Source organism: Lissotriton vulgaris, chromosome 5 (assembly GCF_964263255.1).
Source record: "Lissotriton vulgaris chromosome 5, aLisVul1.2, whole genome shotgun sequence".
NCBI lineage: Eukaryota > Metazoa > Chordata > Amphibia > Caudata > Salamandridae > Lissotriton > Lissotriton vulgaris.
The window spans coordinates 1,010,640,263-1,010,667,209 of record NC_141693.1 but is presented as its reverse complement, the minus strand read 5'-3'; the positions used below and the strand labels follow the sequence as shown (position 1 = coordinate 1,010,667,209).

Below are 26,947 nucleotides of genomic sequence, written 5' to 3'. Positions count from 1 at the left end.
GGGACCTCTCGATATGCGAAGAGGAGGCACGGCAGCAGCACATCCCACTGGCGACGGAGGGGCTCTTCCAACCCCCCAATCATCCCTTTGAGCGTGCGGTTGAACCGCTCAACGAGTCCGTTTCCTTGAGGGTGATAGGGGGTCGTGAATCGGTAGGTGACCCCACACTGTTGCCAGAGGGACTTCATATACTTAGAGATAAAGTTTGTGCCTCTGTCGCTGACGACTTCTCGGGTGAAGCCCACACGGGAGAAGATCCCCATCAGGGCCCGGCCGACTACCGGGGCTGTCACAGTTCGCAGGGGAACAGCCTCGGGGTAGCGGGTGGCGTGGTCCACCAGTACCAGGATGAACCGATGTCCTTGTCTTGTACGGGGGTCCAGGGGCCCCACAATGTCTATCCCGACCCTCTCGAACGGGGTGGTGACCACGGGAAATGTTTGCAGGGGGGCTTTTAGTTTGCGGCCGCTCTTTCCACTGGCTTGGCACGTGGGGCAAGATCGGCAATGCTGGAGTACATCATTCCTCATTTTGGGCCAGAAGAAGTGGGTCACTAGGCGGCTGTAGGTTTTATCCTGACCCAGGTGTCCAGCCAGGGGGACATCGTGGGCCAGGTTTAGCAAGAAGTCTCTAAAACGGAGGGGCACCACTAGCACTCGGCTGGCCCCCAGCTCCGCGATCCTTTGCTCACTGTATAGCAGATCATTGTCCCAGTAAATCCAATGTGTTCCGGAGGTATCCCCTGCGCTCTGGGCGAGGGCTTGTTGGCGGAGTCCCTCGAGGGAGGGACAGGTCTTCTGCTCTTGTCGAAACTGCTCCTGAGTGGGCCCCCCCTCTTGATGCCACTGGTCGAGGCCAGCGAGGTCCGGAGGTTGAGCTGGTTCTGGGGGGACGGCACGGTCGGTGTCTTCGACTGGGGCGACTGGGGGAGGAGGCGCCGGCCATTCGGGTTCCTCCGGTCGGGGATTGGCACGGGCGGCCATGGACCGGGTGGTGACGCACGCCCAGTCCGGGATGCCCAACATCCCCAGGTGTTCTCTTCGTTCTACGGCTGCCCACGGAGAGCTTTCAAGGTCATTTCCCAGGAGGCAGTCTACGGGGGCATCATCCCGGACCGTCACTTTCAACATGCCGGAGACCCCTCCCCATTCGAAAGGGACGCAGGCTGTACTTCCGGGTGTTAGCGGGTAGGGGGACCCGCGGGACCATGTCTTTCCCCCCTAAGCATGCTAGAGCCATGGCGGCTGGCTCCCATTCTTGATGCTCTTGCTCATATTCTTCCTGTTCCTCGGAGATCTGTTCTTCCCCCAGGGCAGCAGCGGCCACTTGGCGGGGTCTTGGGCTCTGGTACTGTGGGCAATTTGGGTCGTTTGCATAGTGGCCGACTCGTTGGCATCGGTGACACGTGACATTGGCTCTGTATCCCGGTCGCGCCGGGGTGCTGCCCCGGTTGGCCGGGGGGGTGGTGCTGGTAGCGGGGGCGACCGGGGCGTTGTCTCTTCCTCGTCCTTGGCCCCCTCCTCCTCCTCGGGGACGGTGCTGACCGTTGTTGTTCCGGTTCTGTTCATAGGATCCATTTCGGCCCACTCTGGTGATTTCCCACCGGTCAGCCTCGGCTGCGAGCTGCCGTGGATCAGTCAATTTGCTGTCGAGGAGGTGCTGCCGGAGCTCAATGAAGCAATTGTTTGATAGATGCTCCCACACCATGAGATTGAATAGTTGTTCGTAAGTTGTGACATTGCTTCCTTTGATCCAGCCCTCGAAGGCTCGGCTAAAATAGTTCACGTAGTCCACCCAAGTTGTACCCGGGATGCGGGTGCAGTCTCGGAACCTCTGACGGTACATCTCGGGTGTGAGCCCATAGCGGGTGAGGAGGGCAGCTTTCATGTGGTCATAGGAGGTCATCTGGTGGTCCGGGAGCTGTAGCAGGGCATCGCGGCCCTCTTTGAGGAATCTCCCCCATAGACCGGCTCCCCAGTCGCTTCGATCGATCCGGTGGGCGGTCATAGCGATTTCGTAGGCCTTGAACCATTGCTGAATGTCGTCCTCTCGGAAGTATTCTCGAACGACATCCTTGGGGATGTGTACCTTCTTATCTGTTGTCCCTGGGGTGGGGGGTTGCTCGGGCACTCCTAATTCTTTGTTCTGCTTGTGTAAGTCTATCTCAGCTAACTTGCGCTCGTGTTCATATGCCAGTCTCTTTTCCTCGAGCTCCCTTTGTCTCTGTTTTTCCTCTCTTTCTTCTCGGAGGCGCAGGTGCTCTAAGCTCAGTTTTTGTTCGGCCAACTTAAGTTCAACATCCATTTTGAGCCGGGCCATTTCTAGCTCATGTAGCCGTGTTTTTTCTCGTTCCTGGATCTCGTCTTGCGAGAGACCCTTTCTTCGCTCCTCGGGGGGCCGTGGTGTTTTTTTCTACTGCTGTGATGCTTTGGTCGGTGGTTCCGACGGCCCCGGTTTCTGCCCAGGACTCTAGGGCATGCTTGAAATCGTCTTTGGTACTTAGACCGGTGGTAGCGATACCTAGTTCGATGCAGAATTGTTTTAATTCACGATGGCTGTACTCGTCCAATTTCTCCATCTGAAATTTCTCGGTGGATCCGCTTTCTTTGGTTGTCGTGATTTCGTCGTGGGGTGAGCTACTTTCTGTACGATTATGCGGTGATTCGGATCCCACCGCTGCCACCAATGTTAGACGGACCGGGAGGGTCGGCCGAGGATAAGGGGAGAGGTCTCCGGGGAGAGCCGTCTCCAGCGATCGTACAGACAAGTAACTTCCCCCCCCACAGACGGACACCACACCAGGTTAAGGTTTAACGATACTTTATAAGCAATTTTTTAGGTACGGTGAAATGATACAAGGAGGTCTGGACTCAGGGGTCCCCTCGATTCTGGTCTCTGGATTGGGAAAAGGGTAGCGGGACAGTCTTGTTACCAATAGATGGAATAGCTCTCAATCCTCGAGCTCGGCGTTCTAGATGGACGGGCCGCGGCGGAGCCAGCAGGTCCCGAGATGGATGAAGGAAGCGACGGTCCGCGGCGGAGCCAGCAGGTCCCGATGAAGATGGTGGTTACAAACGGTCCGCGGCCACGCCAGCAGGTCCCGACGACGATGAAGGTTTACGAAGGTTGCGGCAGCGCCAGCAGGCAGGACGATAGTTCGCAAGGCAGAGCTACGGCAGCGCCAATAGCCCGTCAAGGATGAGTTCTTCTCTGCGTCTCTCGACTCCAGGATACAACTGCCTTCCTGCTCTGGAGCTGCCCCAGTTATAGGGCTGGTGCCCTTTGATGTCCGGACCCTCGCACTTGGAGGTCGGGGGGTCCGGGATGAAGGAGTCCAGACACCCAGCAGGGGGGTGGAGCCAGCGCCCGGGGAGGTTGTGGGCGAGCGGTACCTGGCGGGGGAGAGCCATCGACACCTCTTTCTCCCATTGACCTGCCAAGTGGTCCGCTCACCTCCTGGGTGGATGGTGGTGCCGGGATGTCTGAGGCCTGGCCAGGCCCAGGGTTGGGGTCGATCGGGAGCCACGCGGCCTCGTGGTGGAGGGTCCAAGATGGCGCCCAGGCTGGGTGCGCGGGCCGGTAGTGGATCGGGCCCACGAGGTCGATATGTTCAGAGGCAAGGGTCCCGGAGGGGACGGGAAACGTGAAGTGGTGGTGTGTGACACTTGAGGGGCCGGGCTCGGGCCTGGTCGGGCAGAGGGGGAGCGGCCCTTCACGTGGCCTGTCCAACAAGGCCGCATCCTCAACCTGGCGTTCGGTATTAGGAAGATGCAGGACGCCATGGAGCCCAGTAGAGATGCTACTTCTCGCACCTTTGGACGAGGAAACTGAAGCAACTTTTTGCATTTCTGCCCCATGGAAGATAGTCTCTCCTGCGAAGGAAACGCTCTTCCTAAATTTGTGTCCAGAACTGCTCCCAGATAGTGGATACTTTGTGTGGGATGCAGGACCGACTTTTCTGTGTTCACGTGGAGGCCGAGCCTGTGCAGTTGTTGGAGACACAGGTGACAGTCTTTGGTGGCTTGATGAGGGGACGGACTCTTCAAGAGCCAGTCGTCTAGATATGGGTACACAAAGAGACCTCTCTTGTGAAGACATGCCGCTACCACTGCCATGCACTTGGTGAAGACCCTTGGTGGGGGTTTGAGACCGAAGGGAAGTACTTTGTACTGGTAATGCTTGTTCCCTACCAGGAACCTCAAGTACTTTCGATGACCTGGTGTAATAGGAATGTGGAAGTACGTGTCTTGTAAATCCACCGAACACATCCAATCTCCAATTTGTAGATGAGGACATATTTGGTGAAGTGCCAACATGCGAAACTTCTCTTTGACCACCACCTTGTTGAGGATTCGAAGATCCAAAATCGGTCTGAACTTGTCCTCTTGGTCTCTTTTGGGGACTAGAAAATATCTTGAATACACTCCTCTCCCCCTTTGGGATGGGGGTACCTCTTCGATTGCGTTTTTCTTTAAGAGGACGCTCACCTCCCTTTTGAGGAGTTTTAGATGGTACGAGCGAGTCTTTTTTGGAGGAATCGGTTGTGGTCTCTTCCGGAAACGTAGCGCATATCCATTGCGCAGTATATTCAGCACCCACCGATCTTTTGTGATGCTGACCCACTCTGCCAGATGTTGCGAAGCACTTCCTCCCACTGGAGTGGGTAACGGCGCCAGAGGAAGCCACTGCTCAGGCCTTGCCTCCTCTAGGCGTGGTAGAGGACTGATGATGTCCGCCTCTGCCCGATTTTCCTCCTCTGTATTGCTGCTTTCCTTGTGGCTTGCTTTGGGACCATTGAGGGGTTTGAACCCTCTGTTGGCCTCCCCGGTTCTTGTTGGTCTTGAAGCGTCGTTTGAACGGTTCTTTCTTTTTCTCCAGACCAACCGCCTTCACTGTGTCTAACTCTGTCTTCATACGGGTCATTTCCTGATCGGCATGCTCCCCGAAGAGTGAAGATCCGGAAAAAGGTAGATTGAGGATGCGCTGCTGGGCATCTGGTTTGAGTCCAGTTAAACGCAGCCAAGAGGATCTTCTCGCACATACCCCATGTGAGTAGGCATGTCCTGCTAGAAGGGCGTTATCTGCCGATGAACTAATCATCTGGTTTGCTACCAAACAGCCCTCCGTCACTGTCTCCTCAAAGTTCTTCTGGTCCTCCTTGGGCAATTTCTCCTTGAATCGTTCCATGGAGTCCCATAGGGCTCTATCGTACCTTCCCAGAAGGGCTGATGCACTAGAGACTTTCAGGGATGAAGCTGCTGTGCTGCATACCCTGCGTCCCCAAGAATCTTGCGTTTTGCTGTCTTTGTCCGGCGGGACCGAAGAAGAAGGAGCGACAGTGTGATTCTTTTTAGCTGAGGCTACAATGACTGAGTCCGCCGCAGGCTCTCCTTTAACAAAGATAGGATCTGACTCGGCCGGCCTATATTTCTTCTGGATACGTGCCGGTACCGCCTTGATCGTTGCTGGCGTGAGGAAAACCTCTTTGATTGGATCCATTATCCCTGGAACCAATGGGAGTAAAGGCCGGGTATATGATTTGTGACGAAGGGTCTCAAAAATCACAGTAGTGGACACCTCTGGAACAGCCATCTCTATATTTAGTTTGTGAGCCCCCCTTTGTAAGACGTCCAGATACGTGTTGACGTCGTCAATCGGGGAAGCTCAGGAGCGAGGGCTGTCTACCAGCGTTGAAGAGTAATCCCCTTTAGAAGATCTAGATGAAGATGAAGAAGAGGATGATGGAGTTCTCCTTCTCTGATGAGATTTCTCCTTCCTCACTGGCGATCTTCTCGGTCGTTCTTCCCTTCGAGGAGAACGTGATTTTCTCTGATGCTCCCTTCGGGGAGATCTCGATCTCTCCGCCCGTTCCTCCCTTCTCGGTGTTCGAGATCTGGGTTGCTCCCTCCGTGGTGATCGGGAGACCCTGGGGGTATGCGACCTTTCCGCTCTCCTCTCTTGAGAGCGCGATCGGTGACTGGTAGGACTGTCTGTCTGCCTCTTCTACCAGCTGCTGAAGAGGGGACCTGTGGTCTGGACATATCTTCATAGCCTCTCCGTCGCTCCAGAATCCTTCCACTTACTCACGGACCATACCATCTTGGCGAGAGTCTTGCCTGTGTGATATACCGTCGCTGGGGTGTCCGTTGCACCGGACTCCTACTCCTAGAAGAGGACCTCGATGAACCAGAGGTACTTAAGGAGGAATGGTGAGAAGCAGATTGCGTCACTAGAACGGTCGAAGGCACTGATGGAGATCTCCGTCTCACCGGTGTTGGAGGACGTCTCAAAAGTCTTTCCCTCGACGTCGAACGCCTCTGCGGCGTCGACGGAGTGATAACCTTCGACGTCAAACGCTTCGACGTTGACCTGTGGTCCCTCGACGTCGATCGGCGATGACGAGCCGACGACGGAGTCTTCTCCCTCGACGTCGAACGGCGTTGTCCTGCCTTCGACGGAGGTCTCGACGTCGAACGGCGTTGCCCTGCCGTCGACGGAGGTCTCGACGTCGACCGACGTTGGTTTGCCGGCGACGGAGATGTCAATCGACGTTGTCCTGTCGTCAACGATGCCCTCGACGTCGACCTGACACGTAGCGACGGCGGAGAATCGGACATCCTCGACGTCGAGCGCCGACGCGCCGTCGACGATGATCCCTTCCTCGACGGCGAGCGTCCGAGGGGGCTCTTGCTCCTCGACGCCGAGCGCCTCCGTGGAGACGTCGGCGGAGGTGTCACACTCTTCGAAGCCTGTCGACGTTGAGACGACGGCGAGTGTGATCTGTCTCTCGACGCCGATCGTCGCCTGGTTGACGATGGCGGAGTTGACTTAGGTCTTGACGCCGATCTTCTCGTCGACGGTGATCTCGTGGCTTCTCTCGACGCCGATCGTCGCCTAGTTGACGACGGCGGAGCTTTCTTCGTCGTCGGTGAACTTCTTTTCGACGACGATTTCTTCATCGACGCCGGTCCCGACGTCGACGGAGCTTTTTCTCTCGAACTGTCCATCAGATGTTGTTTTTTCAGCGCCGAGCCCGGCGCTGAGGTTGATGGACGCATTTATCAAATAGTGTGGGCATCCTGACAGGAAAACCTCACAAAAAATCGACTGCTAAGCAGTTATTTACTTGACACTGTTGTTAAAAGTCAAAGTAAATCAAAAAGTTGTTCTTTAGAAGATTTTCTGACTGAAAAAGGCAGAAAAGTGTGGAGCTGTGTATCCAGGGTCCTTCCTGAAGGAGCCGGAAAGAACAACTGACCTAACTGTAACCCCTGAGGCATGATGGGAAGCTAGGGGCAGAGGTGCCTTAAAGGCACAGCGTCAGTTTTAGTACATACAGCTACAAGTTAGCTTTTCAGTCTTTTTAGACTGGGTATTTGCAATGCAGCCTGGGAGCTGTATATGCTTACAGTGTGTTATAAGAATTTCTACTGTTTTCTAAGCATTAAAACAGTTTCTAAACAAGCATTGGTGTTGTTTCTCATGTTTTTAATGCAAATACACATGTATGGTGGAAATTCGTCACTGCATATTCCAGCTCTACTATTTTATTTGGCTGCAATTGCTTATTTTTATATATATATATATGTGTATATATATATATATATATATGTCTATATATATGTGGGGCACATATAATATATTGTTTCCGGGGTCCCGCGCATGGGCGGGAATATTCTAATGCTTATGGCTATTGATGAGGATCCCCTGGAAGAGAACTCGTTATATCGCATTCTTGTGCAGCATCTTTAAGGCCTCTTTGAATAGTAAGGGAAGACGAGGGGGAGGGGGACCCCTGGGCGGCGCTGTTGGTGGTTTCTGCAAAAACTCCAGAGTGTGTCCATTCCTGACAAGATCCAGGACCCACTGATCCGAAGTTGTTTTCCGCCACTGTTGGTAAAAGGCGGAAATTTTGGCGCCCACGGGAAGGGGAGGATGAATGACTGACGTCCGGCAAAGCTCATTGGCGCTCGTTGGAATCACGCCCTTGACTGTTTGAGAGCAGTTTCCCTCCCTGATGAGAGAAACTACCAGAGGCCGGCTGTCTGTAGGATGATTGATAGTACAGTTGTTTGTACTGAGACTGGTACTGTTGATTTTGCTGGTTGGAATAATTTCCTCTGGGGGAGTAACCACGGCCTCTAGCTCCTCTAAAGGACCCTCTCTTGTATTGTAGGGTACCTAGTGATTTTGCAGTGTCTGTATCCGTTTTTATTGCCAGCAAAGCGTCATCGATGTGTTTCCCAAAGAGCGAATCCCCATCGTACGCCATGTCCAAGATCTTCGTTTGAACCTCAGGTCTGAAGATGGTAGCCCTGAGCCAACCTTGACGTCTGAGGACTGCTGCTCCCGCCAATTGCCTAAAGTTGGTGTTCGAAATATCAAGGGCGCAATCAAGGATTTCCGATTCCGCCCTTTCTCCCTCAAGCACGATCCTGCGTACCTCCTCTTGACGATCCTCAGGGATCAGATCAAGGAACTCAGACAGATCTGACCACATCTGTCTATCATAATGGGCCAAAATTGCTAACAAATTAGCTGCCTTAATGGAGGCTGCTGCATTTGCAGAGAACTTCTTCCCTATTGCATCTAGTCTCCTGCCTTCCTTGTCAGGTGGCGTTGAAATAGGAGCTGAAGGGTTCTTGGACCTCTGTTGTGCTGCCTGAGATATGACCGAGTCCGGTCGAGGATGTCCTATTAAGCAAGATGGAGTATCGGGTGGCGCTCGATACTTCTTAATTCTTGGAAGGACTGCCGGAATGGAAGCGGGCGTTTTCATGATGTTGAGGCCCTCTTTCCATATGTAATCAATAATAGGGATAGCTCTGGTAATTCTGCGATACCCCTCCTTAAAGTCATCCAAAAAGCAGTCAGACTGCTCAACTGTGACAGACAATTCAAATCTATTAGCCGCACGTTGCATAATATTATGAAATCCGCCATTATCCTCAGGCGGAGAATCTGACGGGCGTGGCACAGCCGGTGATGGCATGGGAATGACAATCATCCACGGATCCGTAGGTGTATGATCTGGCAACTCGCCCTCTTCCCTGCCATCATCCTCATCATGAGAAGAGATATCCGTGTCACCTTGGGGTGTAGGGCCAGTATCCTGCCTTGTTGACAATGAAGCTTGCGGCGATGGAGGCCTTGCATGTCAACTGGGACAGGCGGCACAAAAGGTGCAACTGGATTTGGAGGAAATCTCTGGCGATAGTCTGCCAACATAGCTTGTAAGTCTTGAATTAAAGTAGATGGCAGATGACTTGTGTCCTCTGAACGAGGAGGTCTGGTATGGGGCGAATGACATGGCGTTGACAAGGCTTCATTCGCATAATGCTCTTGGTCATCGTCCTCATCTTCTTCCTGATACTTGATGTTCAATTGTGAAGGGTGACGGGCAACCCCAAAAGGTCCCTCATCCTCTTCGCCGTCATCCGAATCATCCTCCACATATGTCTCCAAAAGGTGTGATGGTAAGAGTGGTGAAATGTGAGAGTAGTCTTGCCTCTGATAAGTTTTCATTTGGAAACGGGTATATTGCACCCTCGTCGGAGGTGTGCTGTGCAGCAGATAAGTTGATGCGATTGCTTTGGTAGAAGTCGATGACAACGAACCTGTTGTCATTGGAATGGTCGTCGACGGGACTGTCGATGGCATTTCCGTCGACTGAGCGGTCGTCGACGGTATTGATGTTGCCGTAGACAAAACAGTCTGGTATCCTCGTCGACGAATCCTTCGTCGATGGCGTCTTCGTCGACGAACTCTTCGTCGACGAGGTCGTCGATGGTGTCTTCGTCGACGAGTCCTTCATCGACGAGGCCGTCGATGATGTCTTCGTCGAGGAGTCCTTCGTCGAAGAGGCCGTCGATGATGTCTTCGTCGACGGAACTGTTGTCGACGGGCCTGTTTTCGTCGACGGGGCCTTCGTCGACATGGCTGAAGGGATCTTCGTCGACAGAGCCGTCGTCGACGGGACAGTCGACTATGATTTCGACGGCAACTGGCCCTTCGTCAAGCAAGGCTTCACAGGCGACAACAAATTTTAGCAGACACCAGAGGAGAAGTAATAGCAGAAGTGGTGACTGTAGCAGAAGAAGTTGAAGAGTTAGAAGTCAAAGTAACAGTATGAATAGACACCAGAGAAACAGTCTTAGTCTGGGCTGTACTCACAGTGGACGGTCTTGAAGGAGACGATGCACTCTTGGAGGGTTCTGAGACTCTTTGAGAGGGTTTAAGTTTGTTCTTCCTCTCAGGAGAAGAGCTCTCTCTGGATCTGGCTCTCTTGCTTGAGGTAGAGGCCTTGTCCTCATCTGTGGAAGATGATTTTAACCACAAAAGAACCCTTGCCTCTCTATCCATGATAGTTTTTGAAGGGAAGGTACGGCAAATTCTACAATCCTTCACAACATGTGAGGGGTGCAGACAATAGATGCAGTCAGAGTGCTGGTTATCCACATGGACCCTCTTCTTTTTGCAGGTTCCACAAGCCTTGAAAAGAGCCTTATTTTCAGACATTTTGAAGAAAAAGAGACAAACACTGAGTAGGCACTCAGGGAGACTCCCTCACACACGAAGTGCGGTCAAAATCTGAGGAGAACTGCCTGAGCTAGGAAGGGTCTAGAGGGTGAGGACAGCTGATTGGCTGAGGCTACTATTTCAGGTCTTTTTACTTAATGAGGTAGATAGGCTGCTAAGTTTTGGGCCTAGTGTGGCCTTTAGGCTTTTCCAGCCTACTACAAGAAATTTTTAGGCACTGCTATTGTATATATTTTTACCGTGGGACTCCCGCCTCGATGACGGGGAATGATTCAGGCATGTGAATCTATGAAAGATACCCCAATACTGGATAAAGTGAGTTAATACCTTTGTCACTGGATTGATGGCACCATTTTGTAGGAGGTCTTGGACCTCTTCCTCTAACAGGCAGATGTTCATTACTGAGCAGGTGCTTGCTGGGGGCAATGTTTGGGGGTGGTGTGAGAAGGAGTAGTTTCTGTCCTGTAACTCCAGTTCTGTAGTAGGGGTATCTCTGTTATAGTCTCCTCCCCGGTGGAGTAAGATGTGCATGTTCGGAATGCTACAGGTCTAGCGTTATACGCCTTAAAAAATAACTGAAAGGAAATGAGACCTCAATGCTCCAGGGTCCTGCTAGCAGGAGCCGGAAAAAAGAACTGACAGTAAATGAGACCTGCTGGGGATTCTGGGATACTGAGAAAGTTCTAGAAAGACAGGTGGTGTATGGTCGGTCGGTCGGGAAGTGGAGTCACTGTTTGGAAGTGGAGGAGGCCCCTTTGCCAGAGCCTCCCTTGCCTCTAATACTGTAATTAGGCTCATCTGAACTAACCCATAGAGACTTCTGATAAGTCCGCTGCTGCCTCTTGTAAGTGAACTGGGTGAGAGGTGTGATGGTCTTAAAGCCTGCCCCATACTGCTGCCTGCAATAGGAACCCCTTATAGTGGATGTTTGGAGAGCACCCATAGCTTTAGCAGTATTCATGTCTTTACTCAGCTTCTCTAGCATCAATCTGCAGACTTAAGAGGTGTTCGCCATTGTAGTGCAGTTTGAGCAGATACAGCTGAACACCTGGTTTAAAACCATAGATACAGAGGCAAGCATGGAGTATCACCAGCATGCTGGTGTTAATTCAACGAGCCGCAGTGTTGGCTCATCCAGGGCACAGTGGATGGTGGCAATGAAAATTATTTTACTCTCGGCTACAATTCTTCAACCCTTTGCCTGGACTCTTCAGGGAGATGCTAAATGAGGTCTTGCATTTTGTCTTAATGCACTGTATAGTATCAGAACAGTAGACAAACCGAGTTGGCAATCCTCCAGTGTGCAGTCACTGCTACTGCTACTCTTTTCCCAACAGTAGATATCTTTTTGCTCTCCTTATCTCGAGGGGCAGCATTTCCTGTGGCCTGAGTGTTTGCACGCATGCGGGCAGTGTGGACCACCAGGGAATCGGTGGGGATGCTGACCCCGGAAGTAACTACCCTGGCCTTTGAAGTCTTCTTGAAGGTGTCTGTACTGGTCTTGAGTACACCTTTAAGCGTAGAGAGGAACTGTACTGTACACTTGATATGATGACCGCTTCATGAAACTAATAGGCTCACTTTCTATATTTTGGTGCTCTGATTCTTTAACAAAGTCAGTAGGTCTGCCTTACTTAAAAGGACACCCTTTATATTGTAACATCACATAGTCAACTGTGAAGGCCCGCAGGGGTTTGGGAGCCAGGCCTTGTACTCAACAGCTGCTCCGCACAGCGGTTGGGCATAGGGTTTTGCCTGCGGGAGGTTTGGGCACCAGGCCCTGCACTCAACACCAAGCAGTGCACAGCGAAGTCAGAGTGTGATGCGGGGTTGGCTGCCTGCGGGGAGCTGGATGAATGGCCTAGTTATAGAAAAAGACAAGGCAGCTAACACCACACGGTGCACAGCTGAATGCTGTGTGCCGGGGTAGGGGGTTGGCTGCCCAACAGGGTTGGCGTCAAGGCTTGGCCACAGGCCGTGCCCTACGGTCAACCCTACAATGCGCATGACCAAAGGCCGCGCACGCCTTGGGGGTAGGTTGCCTGCAGGGGTTGAATGCAAGGCTTGGCAGCAGTGTGGGTTAGCAATGCATATGGTAATAAAATACTACAATACGTAAAAAAAAAAATTTTAAAACTAGAAATTGACTGAAACTAACTAACGTTAAAGTGACGTAATAGTTAGGTAAAAATGTAAATTGAAACATAGTTTTAAACTTACAAAACCACTGAAATTCATCAATTATAGTTATCTCAAGTAACTATAAGGTGTGCCCAATAGTAACTATAACGCACAGCCTTGCCATGTTCTGCTTATGCCCTTACATATTATATCACTCATGACATATGTATATATTCTTTTTTGGGGAGTAACCACCTCAACCCACCCCCACCCCCCAACCCCTTTCTTGTTTGAGGAATTGCTCCTATCCAAGCTTTTTTATTTTTCGGGTGGTGAGGAGAGGAGGGGGGTAGCACCCCTTTCTTGGTAAAAACTCCTTACCTCCCTTAACTCAATCCACCCCTGAACCCTAACAAACACTTTCCCCCTTTACCTCTACCCACCCTTAACCCTAAAATCTTCCTTACCCTTCTTTGCCTATACCACCCCAAAACACTAAAATTAACCTTACCCCATTTATTCTACCTACCCCATTAACCTGCTGAGTAAAGGCAATGCAGAATAAAGGCAATGCAGAGTAAATGCAAGCAGAGTAAATGCAAGCAGAGTGAACGCATAAGACCAACAGCATTACAAATAAACCATTGCCAATATTGCTTCTTTTTGGTGACACTGCAAAGGACGAAGCAAAAAGCATTGAAATTACCTGCAGGACACTTGTTCACCAATCCTGCAAAGCACTTGGAAGCTGAGGAGCAAACAAAAGGGCAGGAAGAACGGCTACTCAGGGACAGCAATTGGTGTAATAGTCGTGTCTGGTTTGGGATTATCACCTGCAACTCAAATAACTTGATGATTAGAAAACTGAGAGGAAATAAACTCCACAGCACATACAAAAAGATACAATATTTATTCTCTTGTAGAACGGGAAAACTATAGCTGACAGAGACTCTATTCTAGCCACATATTTCTTAACTTAGAATTATCCCCAAGCGTCAGACTGGATCAGGAAATATTTTCATGAGCAGTACCCAAGTGCGCTGGCAAGTGGGGTCGTTCGGCTCCGCATGGAGTTGGCGATGCCGCACTGGAAGTGCGCAGTGCCTATATAGGCACCACACAAGTGGGCTTATGTCAGTTTCTTTTCACCACTTTCCACGTCAGGAGCGCGGAGCCACGAAGTACACTGAACACTGGTTTGTGGAACTAGGGTCCTGAAAAGGGAACAGCTCAGTACGTGTAAATTCGATCACAGAGTGGGGAGGATGGGTGGGTCAGTAAGGAATCTGCGGCTAGATAAGAGTCTCTACCAGATAAGGCTTTACAGGTGGTAAGTAACTTGTTCATCTGATAGAGACTTCTAGCCGTAGACTAGTTAACTAGGAATAGATACCTAAGCAATACCTCTGTGGAGGTGGGTCTGTAAACTTGATTCAGACGAGGGAGTCCTGCAGGACTGAACGGGCCAAGACCCCGTCCCAACGGACCTGACTATCCAGGAAGTAGCGCTTGCTGAACATGTGCAGTGAGGCCCACAATGCTGTCAGGACCGTAACTGCGGATGCTAGCGCAGTGGTCACAGCCTTTGGTCTGGTGGAATGAGCACACAAACCCTTTGAGGAAGCAGATCTTAATACAGAGTGCAATCCATCGGGAGATGGTTAGTTTCTGTATGACCTTTCCATTTTTTGCCTCCACAACATCCCATGAGGAGTTGACAGTCTACCCTGAAAGTTTTTGTGCGATTAAGGTAGAACAACAATGCCCTTTTTAGGTCCAGCCGGTGGATTAACTGAAATTTCTTAGAGGGATGAGCATAAAAGGTAGGAAAAATTATGAACTGGCCTATGTGGAACGGGTTAACAACCTTTGGCAAGAAGGATGCTCTAGTCCATAGGACCAGTTTGCCTGGAAAGAAAGACATGTGGAGGCTGGGATAGCAGCGTCTGCAGTGCACTAATCTTCTGGGCAGATGTAATTGCCACTAGAAAGGCTGTCTTTATGGTGGGAACTTGAAGAGGCCAGGTATGCAAAGGCCCAAAGGGATAAACATTAGAAATGTAAGAACCAAGTTAAGGTCTCACTGAGGTATAACGAAGGGAGCTGGAGGAAATATTTGTTTTAAGGAACCTATTTACAATAGGGGACTTGAAGAGAGATGGCTGATCTGGCAGTGTAGGAAGGTGGCAATAACAGATAAATAACCCTTCAACGTGCCCAATGAAGAGCCTTGCTGGGCCAGGGAAAGGACACACAAAAGAACTTTGAAAATGGGTGCAAAATAAAGGGTCAACCTGTATGGCTGCACACCATGCCACAAACTTGCTTCAACAGCAGGTATTTATCATCTTGGTGAAGGGATGACCATCTGCCAAGATAACATTACAGAGTTCGGGTGGGAGGTCGAAAGCTGTCAACTGTCGCCGCTCAGTTTCCACGCATGAAGGCGGAGCATTGTCAAGTTCGGGTGGAGAACCCCTCCCATTGCCGCTGTGCTGCTGGCCAAAGGGGTAGCCTGATCAAAGGACTGATGGCCATGCTCAACAGCTCGGGATACTAGATTCTCCGAGCCCATTCCAGAGCTACAAGAATGATTTGAGCCCGGTCATTCTTGATCTCCCTGGGAACTTTGGGAAGGAGAGGTATGGGTGGAAAGACATACAGAAGGTCAGAGCTTCACTCAAGACGAAAAGCGTCTCAGAGTGAGAGTCGCCTTAGAAACGCAAACGCGCAGAACGGTGACATTGCACCACCTACGGATGACGTGATCTGCTAAGTGGCAAGGCTCACAAGGAATAGTTATCTGGATTTTTTACTGACGTGGAGAGTTTGAGGACCCTAAGGTTGATTTATGAGGCTATCTTTTCCGTTGGGGTGATTGCCCAATTTGAAGGAATTCAAGTCAAAAGCCCTTACTATTGAAATTGCCTGTTAAAGAAGTTGGATCTCGTATTTATGGCTACAGTAGATCCTGACCTTGGTTCTATTATAGTTGCCCTCATAGTCCTGATGAGGCCTGGATTAAGCAGAGGCTGAAACGCGTATACACACATTATTTGAAGACTCCAAAATAATAAACCTGTTTGAGTTTTGTTGATGAAATAATGTTTTAAAGAGAGGGCTAGATGGAGAGAGGTTAAAAGCGGTTAAACCTTGTACACTCCCTTTGTCTTTGTTTTGGTGATCTAAAGAGTAGGAATGTTATGTGAACTAATAATACATTGACATCCTTGTTCAAACAAGTGGGGCAAAAGAACCGTTATTTTGGTTCCAAAAAAAGTGTGTGTGTGTGTATATATATATATATATATATATATATATATATATATATATATATATATATATATATATATATATATAAATCAGAAATATATGTGTTTTGTTTGTATATATGAATTTTGTATAGTTGTGTTCAATGTGAGAGACCAATATTTAAGGTTAAATGTGGTTTAATTAAAAGAAATAGTTGAGCCATACATTTGATATTCCTTTGTCTCTTCTTATGGCTATCAATTGGAGAAACTCTATATCTAAAAATATCTCAATTAAATTGTGTTGAGAATGATTAATCCAAGAATGGATAATTGATAGTATCCAGTCTTATAATCGGGGTAGATGTATTACTTTTCTGTAGGCCTTACTTTGTTATTTTCCCTGCTAGGCATCTTCGGCTCAGTTTGTCCACTATGACGTTCGAAGATCTCTCCAGTTGACCCACCAGGGAAATGCACTGACATTCCAGCCATGTCCAGAGATGCTGGGCCTCTTGACAAAGGGTCACAACCCCACCCCACCCTGTTTGCTGCAGTACCACATGGTGGTGGTGATGTACGTGAACACCTGTACTAACCTTCCCTCGATGCAGGGTAGAAAGGCAAACAATGCCTGTTGAATCGCTCAGAGCTCCAAACGATTGATGTGGAGTCTGGAATCCGCCGAAGACCAGAGGCTTCGGATTTCCACCTCTCGAAGATGGCCGCCCCAGCTCTGGAGTGACACATCTGTCACTACTGTTAGATCTGGATGCGAGAGGGAGAGGGGGATGCCGGTAACCCAATTGCGTTTCATTAAACATCACTGCAGATCTTTTGTAGTGTCCTCCGAGATCTGGACCATGTCAGAGAGATCCCCCTAATGCTGCCCCCACTGGAACTTCAGGTCCCACTGCAGAGCCTGCATAAGCAAGCAGGCATGTGCCACAAACAGGATGCAAGAAGCCATGAGGCCCAGCAACCTTAGGTACAGTAGCCTGAATATCCTGGACTCAACATTCGGGAGGCTAAGCCCAAAAATGCACAGTGTCTAGAACAGCTCTGATGAAAGGGAGCGTCTAAGAAGGGAGTCAGGTGTATCTTAATCATTTTAATAGTGAAGGTCTGCTGTATTTTGGAAGTTGAAGACGACCGCCTGGGACAAGCCTGCCTTCAACAGCTCGTCCTCGAGATAGCTGAAGACTGGCATCCCTGATCTCCGCAAATGAGCAGCAACCACTGCCTTCACCTTGGTGAAAACCTGAGGGGCATTGGTAAGGCCAAAGGGGAGCACAGTAAACTTAAAGTGCTTGTGGACTACCGTGAACCTGTGGGCAGGTAGGACGGGCATGTGAAAGTATTTTTCCAGCAAGTACAAAGTAACCATCCATTCTACCAGCTCCAGGGCAGACAAGACATGGGCGAGCATGAGCATGTTGAATTTCTCCTTTTTCAGGAAGAATTTGAGAGGACGTATGTCTAGGATAGGACGAATGGCTCTGTCCTTCTTGGGCACCAGAAAGTAGTGGGAATAGTAACCGCAATCTACTTCTGATGCGGGCACCCTCTCTATGGATTTCTTTGCCAAGACACCTGTCACTTCCAGGCGAGGAAGAAGATATGGTTCTCCGTCAGCCTGTCGTAAGTGGGTGACAGGGTCGAGGGGTAGTCACTGGCGTGAGGGAGTGCCCTTTGGACACTCTGGAGAACACAGTGGTCGGATGTTATTGACGTTCAGTGCTGCAGGTGATGTGTATCCTGCCTCCCACTGGGTGCCCACGAAGGTCGGAGGGCAAACTAAAAATGTATGGATAGCAGGTTTGATTCCACTTTCCTAGCCATCAAGCTATCCATTTCTCGAAATGGCTGTGTCCAATTAATTTAGCACATGAGGGTCCTCCTTAAGTCTAATGTGTGAAAAGCTCTATCTGCTACTGAATATGGATGCTGGAAGAACACTGGTAGTTCAACTGCCTGGCTGAGGTGGAAAGAAGAGATCACCTTGGGTAGAAACTGTCACCATCTACCTTAAAAAAAGGCTCCTTTAACGTGAGTGCATGGATCTCGCTAACACGCCTGAGGGAAGTGATCACAACTAAGAAAGCCATCTTCCAGGGTAACAATTGTAGCAAGTAAAAATGAAAGGGCTCAAAGGGGACCTATGAATCGAGTGCAGACTACATTGAGGTTCCAGGATAGTACTGGGGTATTCTGGGAAGGATAACCCTCTTGAGTCTTTCATGAAAGCTTTAATACAGGGACTCTGTAGGAGAGGAATGCTACCTGTTCTGCGATTATGCGGTTATTGCAGCTAAATGTAAACAAATGGATGTGTAAGACGGCCTGAGCGTTGCAAATCCAACAGGTAGCAAACAATGTCTTGCACTGTTGGTGTTAGTGGGACTATGTGTTTGGTTAGTCAGTAGTGGACGAACCTCTTCCACTTTGCAGCATAGAAGGCCTGAATACTGGGTTGGCAGGTCTCACTGAGGATGACTATGCACTCAGGGGGCAAATTCAGGTAACCATGTTTTAGGATCTGAGGAGTCAGATCGCTAGGTTGACCTGCCACAGCTTAGGATGTCTGAGGGATCCCTGGTGATGTATGAGGTATGGCCTGCTGGGGAGCTTCTCTAGAGGGACAACTGACTACTCAAGGAGGGTTGAGAACCATGGTTACCTGGCCCAGGTGGGAGGCACTAGGATTAGTGTGAGGGAGGTTTGCAGAAGCTTCCAAATCACATACAATAGTGAGAGAGAGGGAAAAGCGCAGGCAAATATCCCTCACCAATTCATCCATAGAGATTTGCCCACTATGTGTGGACACCTGGAGGTGAAGCTTAGGCATTTAGCGTTTTTGGCAGCTGCAAAACCCCCAAAGCAAAAAATAGGTGAGCAGGATGTCTGGGTGGAGTTCCGACTTGTCGACTTGTTGCTGCATCCTGCTGAGCAATCAGCAAAGTCTGGATGGTACTCTGCAAGGAGGTGAACCTCGTGGGTGGGATCACCCAGTGGCAAGTGTCCTGTGCCAACCCTGCAGTTGTGAGTGCGTGACCCCACAACCCTTCACCCGGTTTCTGTAGGTAGTACATAGCAGTCATGTGGGTTTTGATCAGGACTGCCTTGTGGCAAACTTAGCAGAGAAAAAAAGTCTTGAGAGCCATTTGAACTGCCAACAACTGCAGATAGTTTATGTGAAATGTCCATTGGAGAGAAGTCCATAAACCTAAACAGTGATGCCTTGTAGATTAATCCCCCTCGCAGCCCGTGAGACAGATGTGGATGGGGAACTGGGTCTAGGAAAGGCCTGCTCCGCAACAAATTGTTGCTGTTCCACCACTGTACTTGTGGAGCGGACGCAAGGGAATGGAAAACAATACCAATGCAGGAAGACATCACGCCGAGTAGGGGCATCACTGTGCATACTGTTAAGTGATGACCTGATTGAAAAAGAGGTAGCAGGGACTGAAAGGCTTGGACTCAAACAGGACTGTGGTAAGCCTTTCCAGTGACTGAAATCAGTCTTGCCCCTAGGAAGGGTCGAATATGTCGTGGATGAAGGTGAGATTTACCAACATTGATAATGCAGCTGAGTTTGTGAAGGAGGTCAAAGGTGATCTGGGTGTGAGCTAGATACCGTCTCATGCTTGCAGTCTTTACAAGTCACTCATTGAGGTACAGGAAGACATGGACGCCGGTCCTCCACAGATGAGTGGCGACCACTAACAGGCATTTGGTGAAAACCCTGGGAGTGGCAGTAACACCGGAGGACAGAACCCTAAATTGAAAGTGCTGTCCACTTACCATGAATCTGAGGTAGCAACGATTTGTAAGGTGGATTGGGATGTGGAAATATGCAACCTTCAAGTCGAGGGCAGTCATGAAGTTGCCTTGCCACAGTAGTGGTATGATGTCCTAGTTAGTTACCATGCAGAAATGCTCCAGCAGAATGTACTTGTTGAGGCAGTTAAAGATCTATATTGGGCCTGTGGGACCAGTCTTTTTTTGGGGGGTTAGGAAGTGGTGGGTGTACATCCCTTTGCCAAGTTATTGAAGCAGCACTGGCTCGATGGCTCCTTTAAGTAAAAGGGCATCTTGGAGGAGCTGCTGGGGTCAGGGGGAGAAGGGTAAGCAAGTGTTTGTGTAGTGGGAAGTTTGGTGGTGGGCAGTGAACTCCAGGCAGTAACCGTGCTCTACAATGGCCAGGACCCACTGGTCTGAGGTTATGTTCTGCCATTGTGGAAGGAACCCCTTCAAACACCGCCCAGCAGGTGTTGTGTGATCGGGGAGGGGGAGGATGAGGGAGTCATTGCTTGGTTGGGACGGCTCCTTCAGCCGCTCCACCTGGCATTGTTTCCCCGTAGGAATTCCTGGAGTTTTCTTGGGAGGCTTGGGGCTGCTGCGGTTGCCTCTGATGGGTGAAGGAAGCCTCAGGGAGGTAACTTTCACACTGCCACAAAACTGTGGCCGGCTGAAAGTGGAACTGGGAGATGGTGACTGGAGAGTTCCCATCACTTTGGCTGCATTGGTCTCCTTTTTGATTTTCTCCAGCACCTGATCAACTTGTGGGCCGAAGTAGTGTTCCCCATCAAATGGCAAATTGATCAGAGGCTGTGGGACTTCCGGCTTAAAACCAGAAATAGAAAGCCAAGCATGCCTGCGGATAAGAACATTGGAGTTTACGCCCTTGACGGTGGTGCCGGCCGCATCGAGAGCACATCTAATGTGTTGGAGATGCTCTCTCTTTCAAACACAATCTCCTGAGCCTGTTGCCTGTACTGGTCAGAGAGATGTTGTATGAGCTCTCCCATTTCATCCCACTGGGCCTGGTCATAAAAAGAGTCGCCGATTGTGAGACAACTTTTTTCCCCACATTGTCAATCTTTTTACGTTTTTTATGTGTGGCTAGGGGGTCCCAGTGCCCTGGCGTTGGTACGTTTGAGGGCGGCATGCACTATCAACAAATAAAGGGAGAGCTGGCGCAGCGGTCACGCGCAGCGGGCGCGCCGATTGTGCGCCGAAGGCGCGCCAAAGGTAAGCCCGTCTACGCCCGTCCGCGACCGGATCGCGACCAGCGCCAGGACCCCTGGCCCACGAAGACCCCGACCGACCCGCCTGACGTACTCCGCCGCCACCCTCACCGCTCTCAACACCGGCCGACTCCCAGAATGCCATCAAGCCTCTCCACGACGTACCCACGGACCCTTCAGCTGCCACGCCTGCAAGTTCACCTGCATCCGGACCTGCCTCGCACCAGCACCCACCAAGCCGAACACCAGCAGTACCCACCTCAAGTGCATCCTGCTCAACACCCGCTCCATCCACAGACATGCCATCGAACTCTGGAACCTCCTCGACACCACAGCTCCAGACGTTGCCTTCCTCACGGAGACCTGGATGAACGCCTCTTCAGCTCCCGACATCGCCATCGCCATCCCAGAGGGCTACAAGATCGTCCGGAGGGACCGAAACGCCAACCAGATGGGAGGAGGCATCGCCATCATCCACAGGAGCACCATCCGTCTCACGACCAGCACCGACAACTCCCTGACCACCGCCGAACACCTGCATTTCCAGATCCACACCAACCCGAACACCACCCTCAGAGGCACCCTGATCTACCGACCCCCTGGACCACGCACACAATTCAGCGAGGACATCGCCGACTTCGTCAGCCCACATGCCCTCCCCTCCGCTGACTACATCCTCCTGGGAGACCTCAACTTCCATCTGGAGAACAACAACGACCGCAACACCAGCACCCTGCTCGACAACCTCACCAACCTGGGACTCAAGCAACTGGTGTCCACCCCCACCCACCTCGCCGGACACACACTCGACGCTGTCTTCTCATCCAGCAAGGACATCAACTTCAGCCACACCACAGAGCTTCAATGGACGGACCACAGCTGCGTCCACTTCACCTTCAAGAAAACAACGACCCACCACCACCAGCAACAGACCGCCCGCAGAAGCTGGAACAAGATCACAGCAGACCAGCTCGCCACCTCCCTGAGCCAGCACCCTCCTGCCAGCTCAGCGAACCCCAGCTAGGCCGCCGACAACCTCACGAAGTGGATCAGCAACTGCGCGGACGAACTCGCCCCACTGAGGACCCCGCCCAGCAGACCCGGCAGCAAGAAAGCCCCATGGTTCACCGACGAACTCAAGAGCTCCAAGAAGAACTGCCGAGCCCTCGAGAAAGTCTGGAGAAGGGAACCGACACCGGACAACAGGACCTCCTTCAAACTTGCCACCCGGAAACACCACCAGCTGATCCGCGCCGCCAAGAAAACAGCATTCAAGGACCGGTTGGACAACAACGCACACAACTGCAAGGAACTCTTCAACATCGTCAAAGAGCTTTCCAACCCCAGCGCAGGAAACAACGACATCACCCCATCGCAAGACCTCTGCAACTCCCTGGCTTCATACTTCCACAACAAGATCGCGGACATACACAACAGCTTCAACAACCAACCAACGCACACCATGACCGAACAACCACCCCCCACCACCACCCTCCGCGCCTGGACCCCGATCAGCACCGAAGACACCATCCGCACGATGAACTCCATCCACTCCGGATCACCGACCGACCCCTGCCCTCACCACGTCTTCAACAAAGCCGACGCTGTCATCGCACCCCACCTGCGAGACATCATCAACACATCCCTCGACACCACCATCTTCCCCGAGAGCTGGAAACACGCCGAACTCAGCGCCCTACTCAAGAAACCAACAGCGGACCCCACCGACCTCAAGAATTACCGCCCCATCTCGCTCCTCCCGTTTCCAGCCAAAGTCATCGAGAAGACCGTCAACAAGCAGATGGCCGCTTTCCTCGAGACGAACGGATCCCTCGACCCCTCACAGTCCGGCTTCCGAGCCAACCACAGCACCGAGACCGCCCTCATCGCCGCCACCGACGACATCCGAGCCCTGATGGACAATGGAGAAACAGCGGCCCTCATCCTCCTAGACCTCTCCGCGGCATTCGACACGGTCTGCCACCGCACCCTAGTACGGCGCCTCAGCAACGTCGGAATCCAGGACAAGGCGCTGGAGTGGATCACCTCCTTCCTCGACGGGAGAACACAGAGAGTCCGCCTACCACCGTACAAGTCAGAGGCCACCGAAGTCATCTGCGGCGTCCCCCAAGGATCATCTCTGAGCCCCACCCTCTTCAACGTCTACATGAGCCCCCTCGCGGCCATCGTACGCAAACACAACCTCAGCATAATCTCCTACGCCGACGACACCCAGCTGATCCTCTCCCTGACCAACGACCCCGCCGCCGCCAGAGCCAACCTGCACGAAGGGATGAAAGAGGTAGCCGAGTGGATGACGACCAGCCGCCTGAAACTGAACTCGGACAAGACGGAGGTCCTCATCCTGGGCTCCTCTCCCTCCGCCTGGGACGACTCCTGGTGGCCTCCCGCCCTGGGCACCGCACCCAAACCGACAGACCATGCACGCAACCTGGGCTTCATCCTGGACTCCTCCCTCTCCATGACCAGGCAAGTCAACAACGTCTCCTCGGCATGCTTCAACATCCTACGCATGCTACGGAAGATCTTCTGGTGGATCCCCACCGAGACCAGGAAGACCGTCACCCAGGCCCTCGTCACCAGCCGACTGGACTACGGCAACGCCCTCTACGCCGGGACCACCGCCAAGCTCCAGAAGAGACTCCAGCGGATCCAGAACGCCTCAGCCAGACTCATCCTCGACATCCCACGAACCAGCCACATCTCCGGACATCTGCGAGACCTTCACTGGCTCCCCGTCAACAAAAGAATCACCTTCCGCCTCCTCACCCACGCACACAAAGCCCTACACGACCAAGGCCCGAGCTACCTCAACAGCCGAGTCAACTTCTACGCTCCCAAACGCCACCTCCGATCAGCCAACCACGCCCTCGCCGCCGTCCCCCGCATCCGAAGAGCGACTACAGGAGGAAGGTCCTTCTCCCACCTGGCCGCCAAGACCTGGAACTCCCTCCCGACCGACCTGCGCCTGACCCAAGACCACCTCTCCTTCAGGAAGAAGCTGAAGACCTGGCTGTTCGAGCAGTAGCGGCTCCCCCCCCCCCAGCGCCTTGAGACCCCACGGGTATGTAGCGCGCTTTATAAGTGTCACTGATTGATTGATTGATTAATGTAGGGTGGGTCAGAAGGTGAGGGCTTATATTATTTTGTCAACCCTGTGGGTGACAACTTGGTCCTCAACAGGGTCCTTAAACGCCTACTGTGTAGGCTTAAGCATGTCCTAAAGCATCAACAGGAATTATGTGGCAGAGTGGTAGAGTGTTTTCACCAAGAAATCCTCCTCTTCTGATATGGTGTGTTGATCCACCTTGTGAAAGGTGGCTGCTCTGTGGATAACCTCATGGTATGAGAAGGTATTGCCAGGAGCGGAGGGTCTGGCAGGGTACAGGTCTGGGCCATTGGCACCTGTAGGAACAACCCCCATAATCATCCTGGGGTTCCTGGTTGCCGGGAACATCATAGGAGTACATGGGTGAAGGACTTCCTCCCCATAGGATGAATGGGTAGACAACGCCTGTGGTTAAAAGGGTGGGTGCCCCTGTGGGGGTGGTGGCGGTGGCAGTGGTGGAGAAGGAAGAGGAAATAATTGAGGAGCAGGCCTTTGGGGCAGCCAACTGATGCCTCTATCTTGTCATTTTTTCTGCTTTGGGGGCAGTGGAGGTTCCAACGCCTATTGCTACCCAAATGTGAGCTTTCTATTGCGAGAGAGTGTGTTAAACCTGTGGCAGGAGCTTAGCAATGATCTTGCCCATGTGAGGGTGAATGAACAACCTCAACAGAGATTCAAACTTCTCCTGAAGATGCTGCAAAATGGAAAGCTCCTGGCTTTCGGAGTCTGCTGTAGGCGGGTAACTGGACACAGGTTTTGGTTTCAAGGTCAGTTTCGACGTTGAACTGTGTTTCAGTTATGGGATGCCCTTCGGAGCCGACGTCGAACCAGCACAGTGTGCTGACGAAGCAGTTGGTATTGAGGCAGGGTAGGTCTTATGCAGCTTGCTCAGTGCCAGAGCCAGCTCCAAAGCCTTAGGTCAAAGCAGACAATGGCTGGGAGGCAGTGGCAGCCCAGAAGGCTGTGTCCACAAATCTCTTCTACATTGAGCTGCCGGTGGCGGCGGATCTGGGTTCTTGGAGTCGGACAGAGAATCAGGTTTTGGGCTGATGGTCACGGCCTGTTCAGCGCCGTCACCTTCCGCTTCCTCCCCTCTGACCTATTCCCTGAAGATGTGGGGTATCATCATCAAGCAGCTGATCCATGGCAGGCCGAGCAAGTTGCCGGTCTTGACTATTCCTGATAGCCTTTTTCGCAAGGCAGGCGGAGCAAGAAGCCTCATTATGGTCTGGTAATAACAAAGGTTGCTAACCTTGGGCTGGTCTGTCCACAAGCACTTTGTGTAATACTGAGAAAAGTATTGGAATAGTGACTTTTCCATCCCCGTTTTAATATTCTCGAGTGTGAGACTCGATGAAAGAGGCCCGAGAAGGGGAGATTCCCTGAGTAGGGCATCAACACCATGGTTGCTACGAATATGCAGGACCAACCACAATAGTGAGAAGGACTGCCACGTGGCTTTGACTCAGCTCCAGCGAAGTATGCATGACAGAGGGAGTAAACAATCTAACTATGGAGTTGATGCCCATGTGCATTACCAGCTAAGGGAGGAGTCACTATACCTTGTGACTCAAAAGACTTCTCTGAACAAAAACAAGTTGTGCATGTCTGAGTCCAACATTAGATGGCTGAAGTATGCACAGCAAGTGTATTTACAGGTTCACATGCCACAAATGCAGATATACATATATATGCATGTACATAAATATTGTTTTTTAAATTGCTCTTTATTGAAAGCTTTGCATACCAGGAAAGACAGCAGGTAGGATCATGTATATGCTAAATGCAAGAGATAGTGGTTTTTTTTCAATTTAAACATTTTTATTGGCATTTATCAAACACACAACAATCTGTGTAAGAAAAGTCAGTTGTATAGTACTAGCTTATTCATGAGTTAATCAAATAATGAGCATCAGGACTAACTTGTAGAGGGATAAACCGGTATTACAGTTAAAACATATCAACAGCGGTGATAAAAATCACAAAATAAGACATATTATTTGGAAAGAGCAGATTATCAATGTCCTTTCGTATGTAGGGAACTTTTATCATTGTTGATGGACATCTTTCTAGCCAGATGGAATAACCTTTGACTCTTTTAATAAATTAATATATTCTGCTCTGCGTAAAACTCTCCTATGGGAGTTTTAGTGACTAAAGCATCAATGCCATATTTTACAAAAGAAAGTAAGCAACATAAAAAAGTAGCCAGGCATTCCAAAGGGGTCTTAATGACAGTTCTCTACACAGTAACCCATAGAGGTTACACACCCCAACGGCCTTAGACTGTATGTTACAGCATACCGGGGAGCGGGGGTTCACTGGACAATGTATAGATCATGTAGGTCTGCCAAAGATCCAAGTCTGTCATCCCGGAAGTGCCCTCCAACAGTACACATGTGGGTCTGACCAACCTTGGACCCCATCCTACACACAGAAGAGAGCTTCCTCAGATGCCCCCATAATCTGATAATGAAGATCTGTGTTTTGGATATCAAACACTGCATTGATTAAAGGTAAAAGGCTTGTAGGTGGGGGTAGTACAATTTATTTACCCAAAATAAAAAAAGTTTCAATTGAACCTGATATGAAGGAAGAAGATGCCTTCGTAAAAAGATAACAATCTTCTTGGACAAAACTGTTTCTTTCCATTACAAATGTATTTTGTGGTTTGGGCAATAACTCACCTCGAGAATGGTACATTAAAGTAATTTTTGCTTCAATTGAGCAGTTGGTGGAAGGAAAGATTCTAATGCCCTGGTTATGTCCTTTGACGGTATGTGTACTGTGGGAAGGGAACATACATTCTCCCTCAGCGCAATTATTCCTGCCTGACCCAGTGCATCTCTCAGGCAACTTCCCCGTGTGGCTTTGTG

General features: G+C 50.8%; 1 protein-coding gene across 1 annotated transcript in view; it reads right to left on the bottom strand.

Moving 5' to 3' along the window:
• Positions 1-26,947, bottom strand: part of MMS19 (MMS19 cytosolic iron-sulfur assembly component) — a 479,913-nt gene that overhangs the window by 94,472 nt on the left and 358,494 nt on the right. Inside the window, exon 23 of the mRNA XM_086922625.1 lies at positions 13,367-13,493. Coding sequence (XP_086778751.1) covers positions 13,367-13,493 — 127 coding nt within the window. The remainder of the gene's footprint in view (positions 1-13,366; positions 13,494-26,947) is intronic.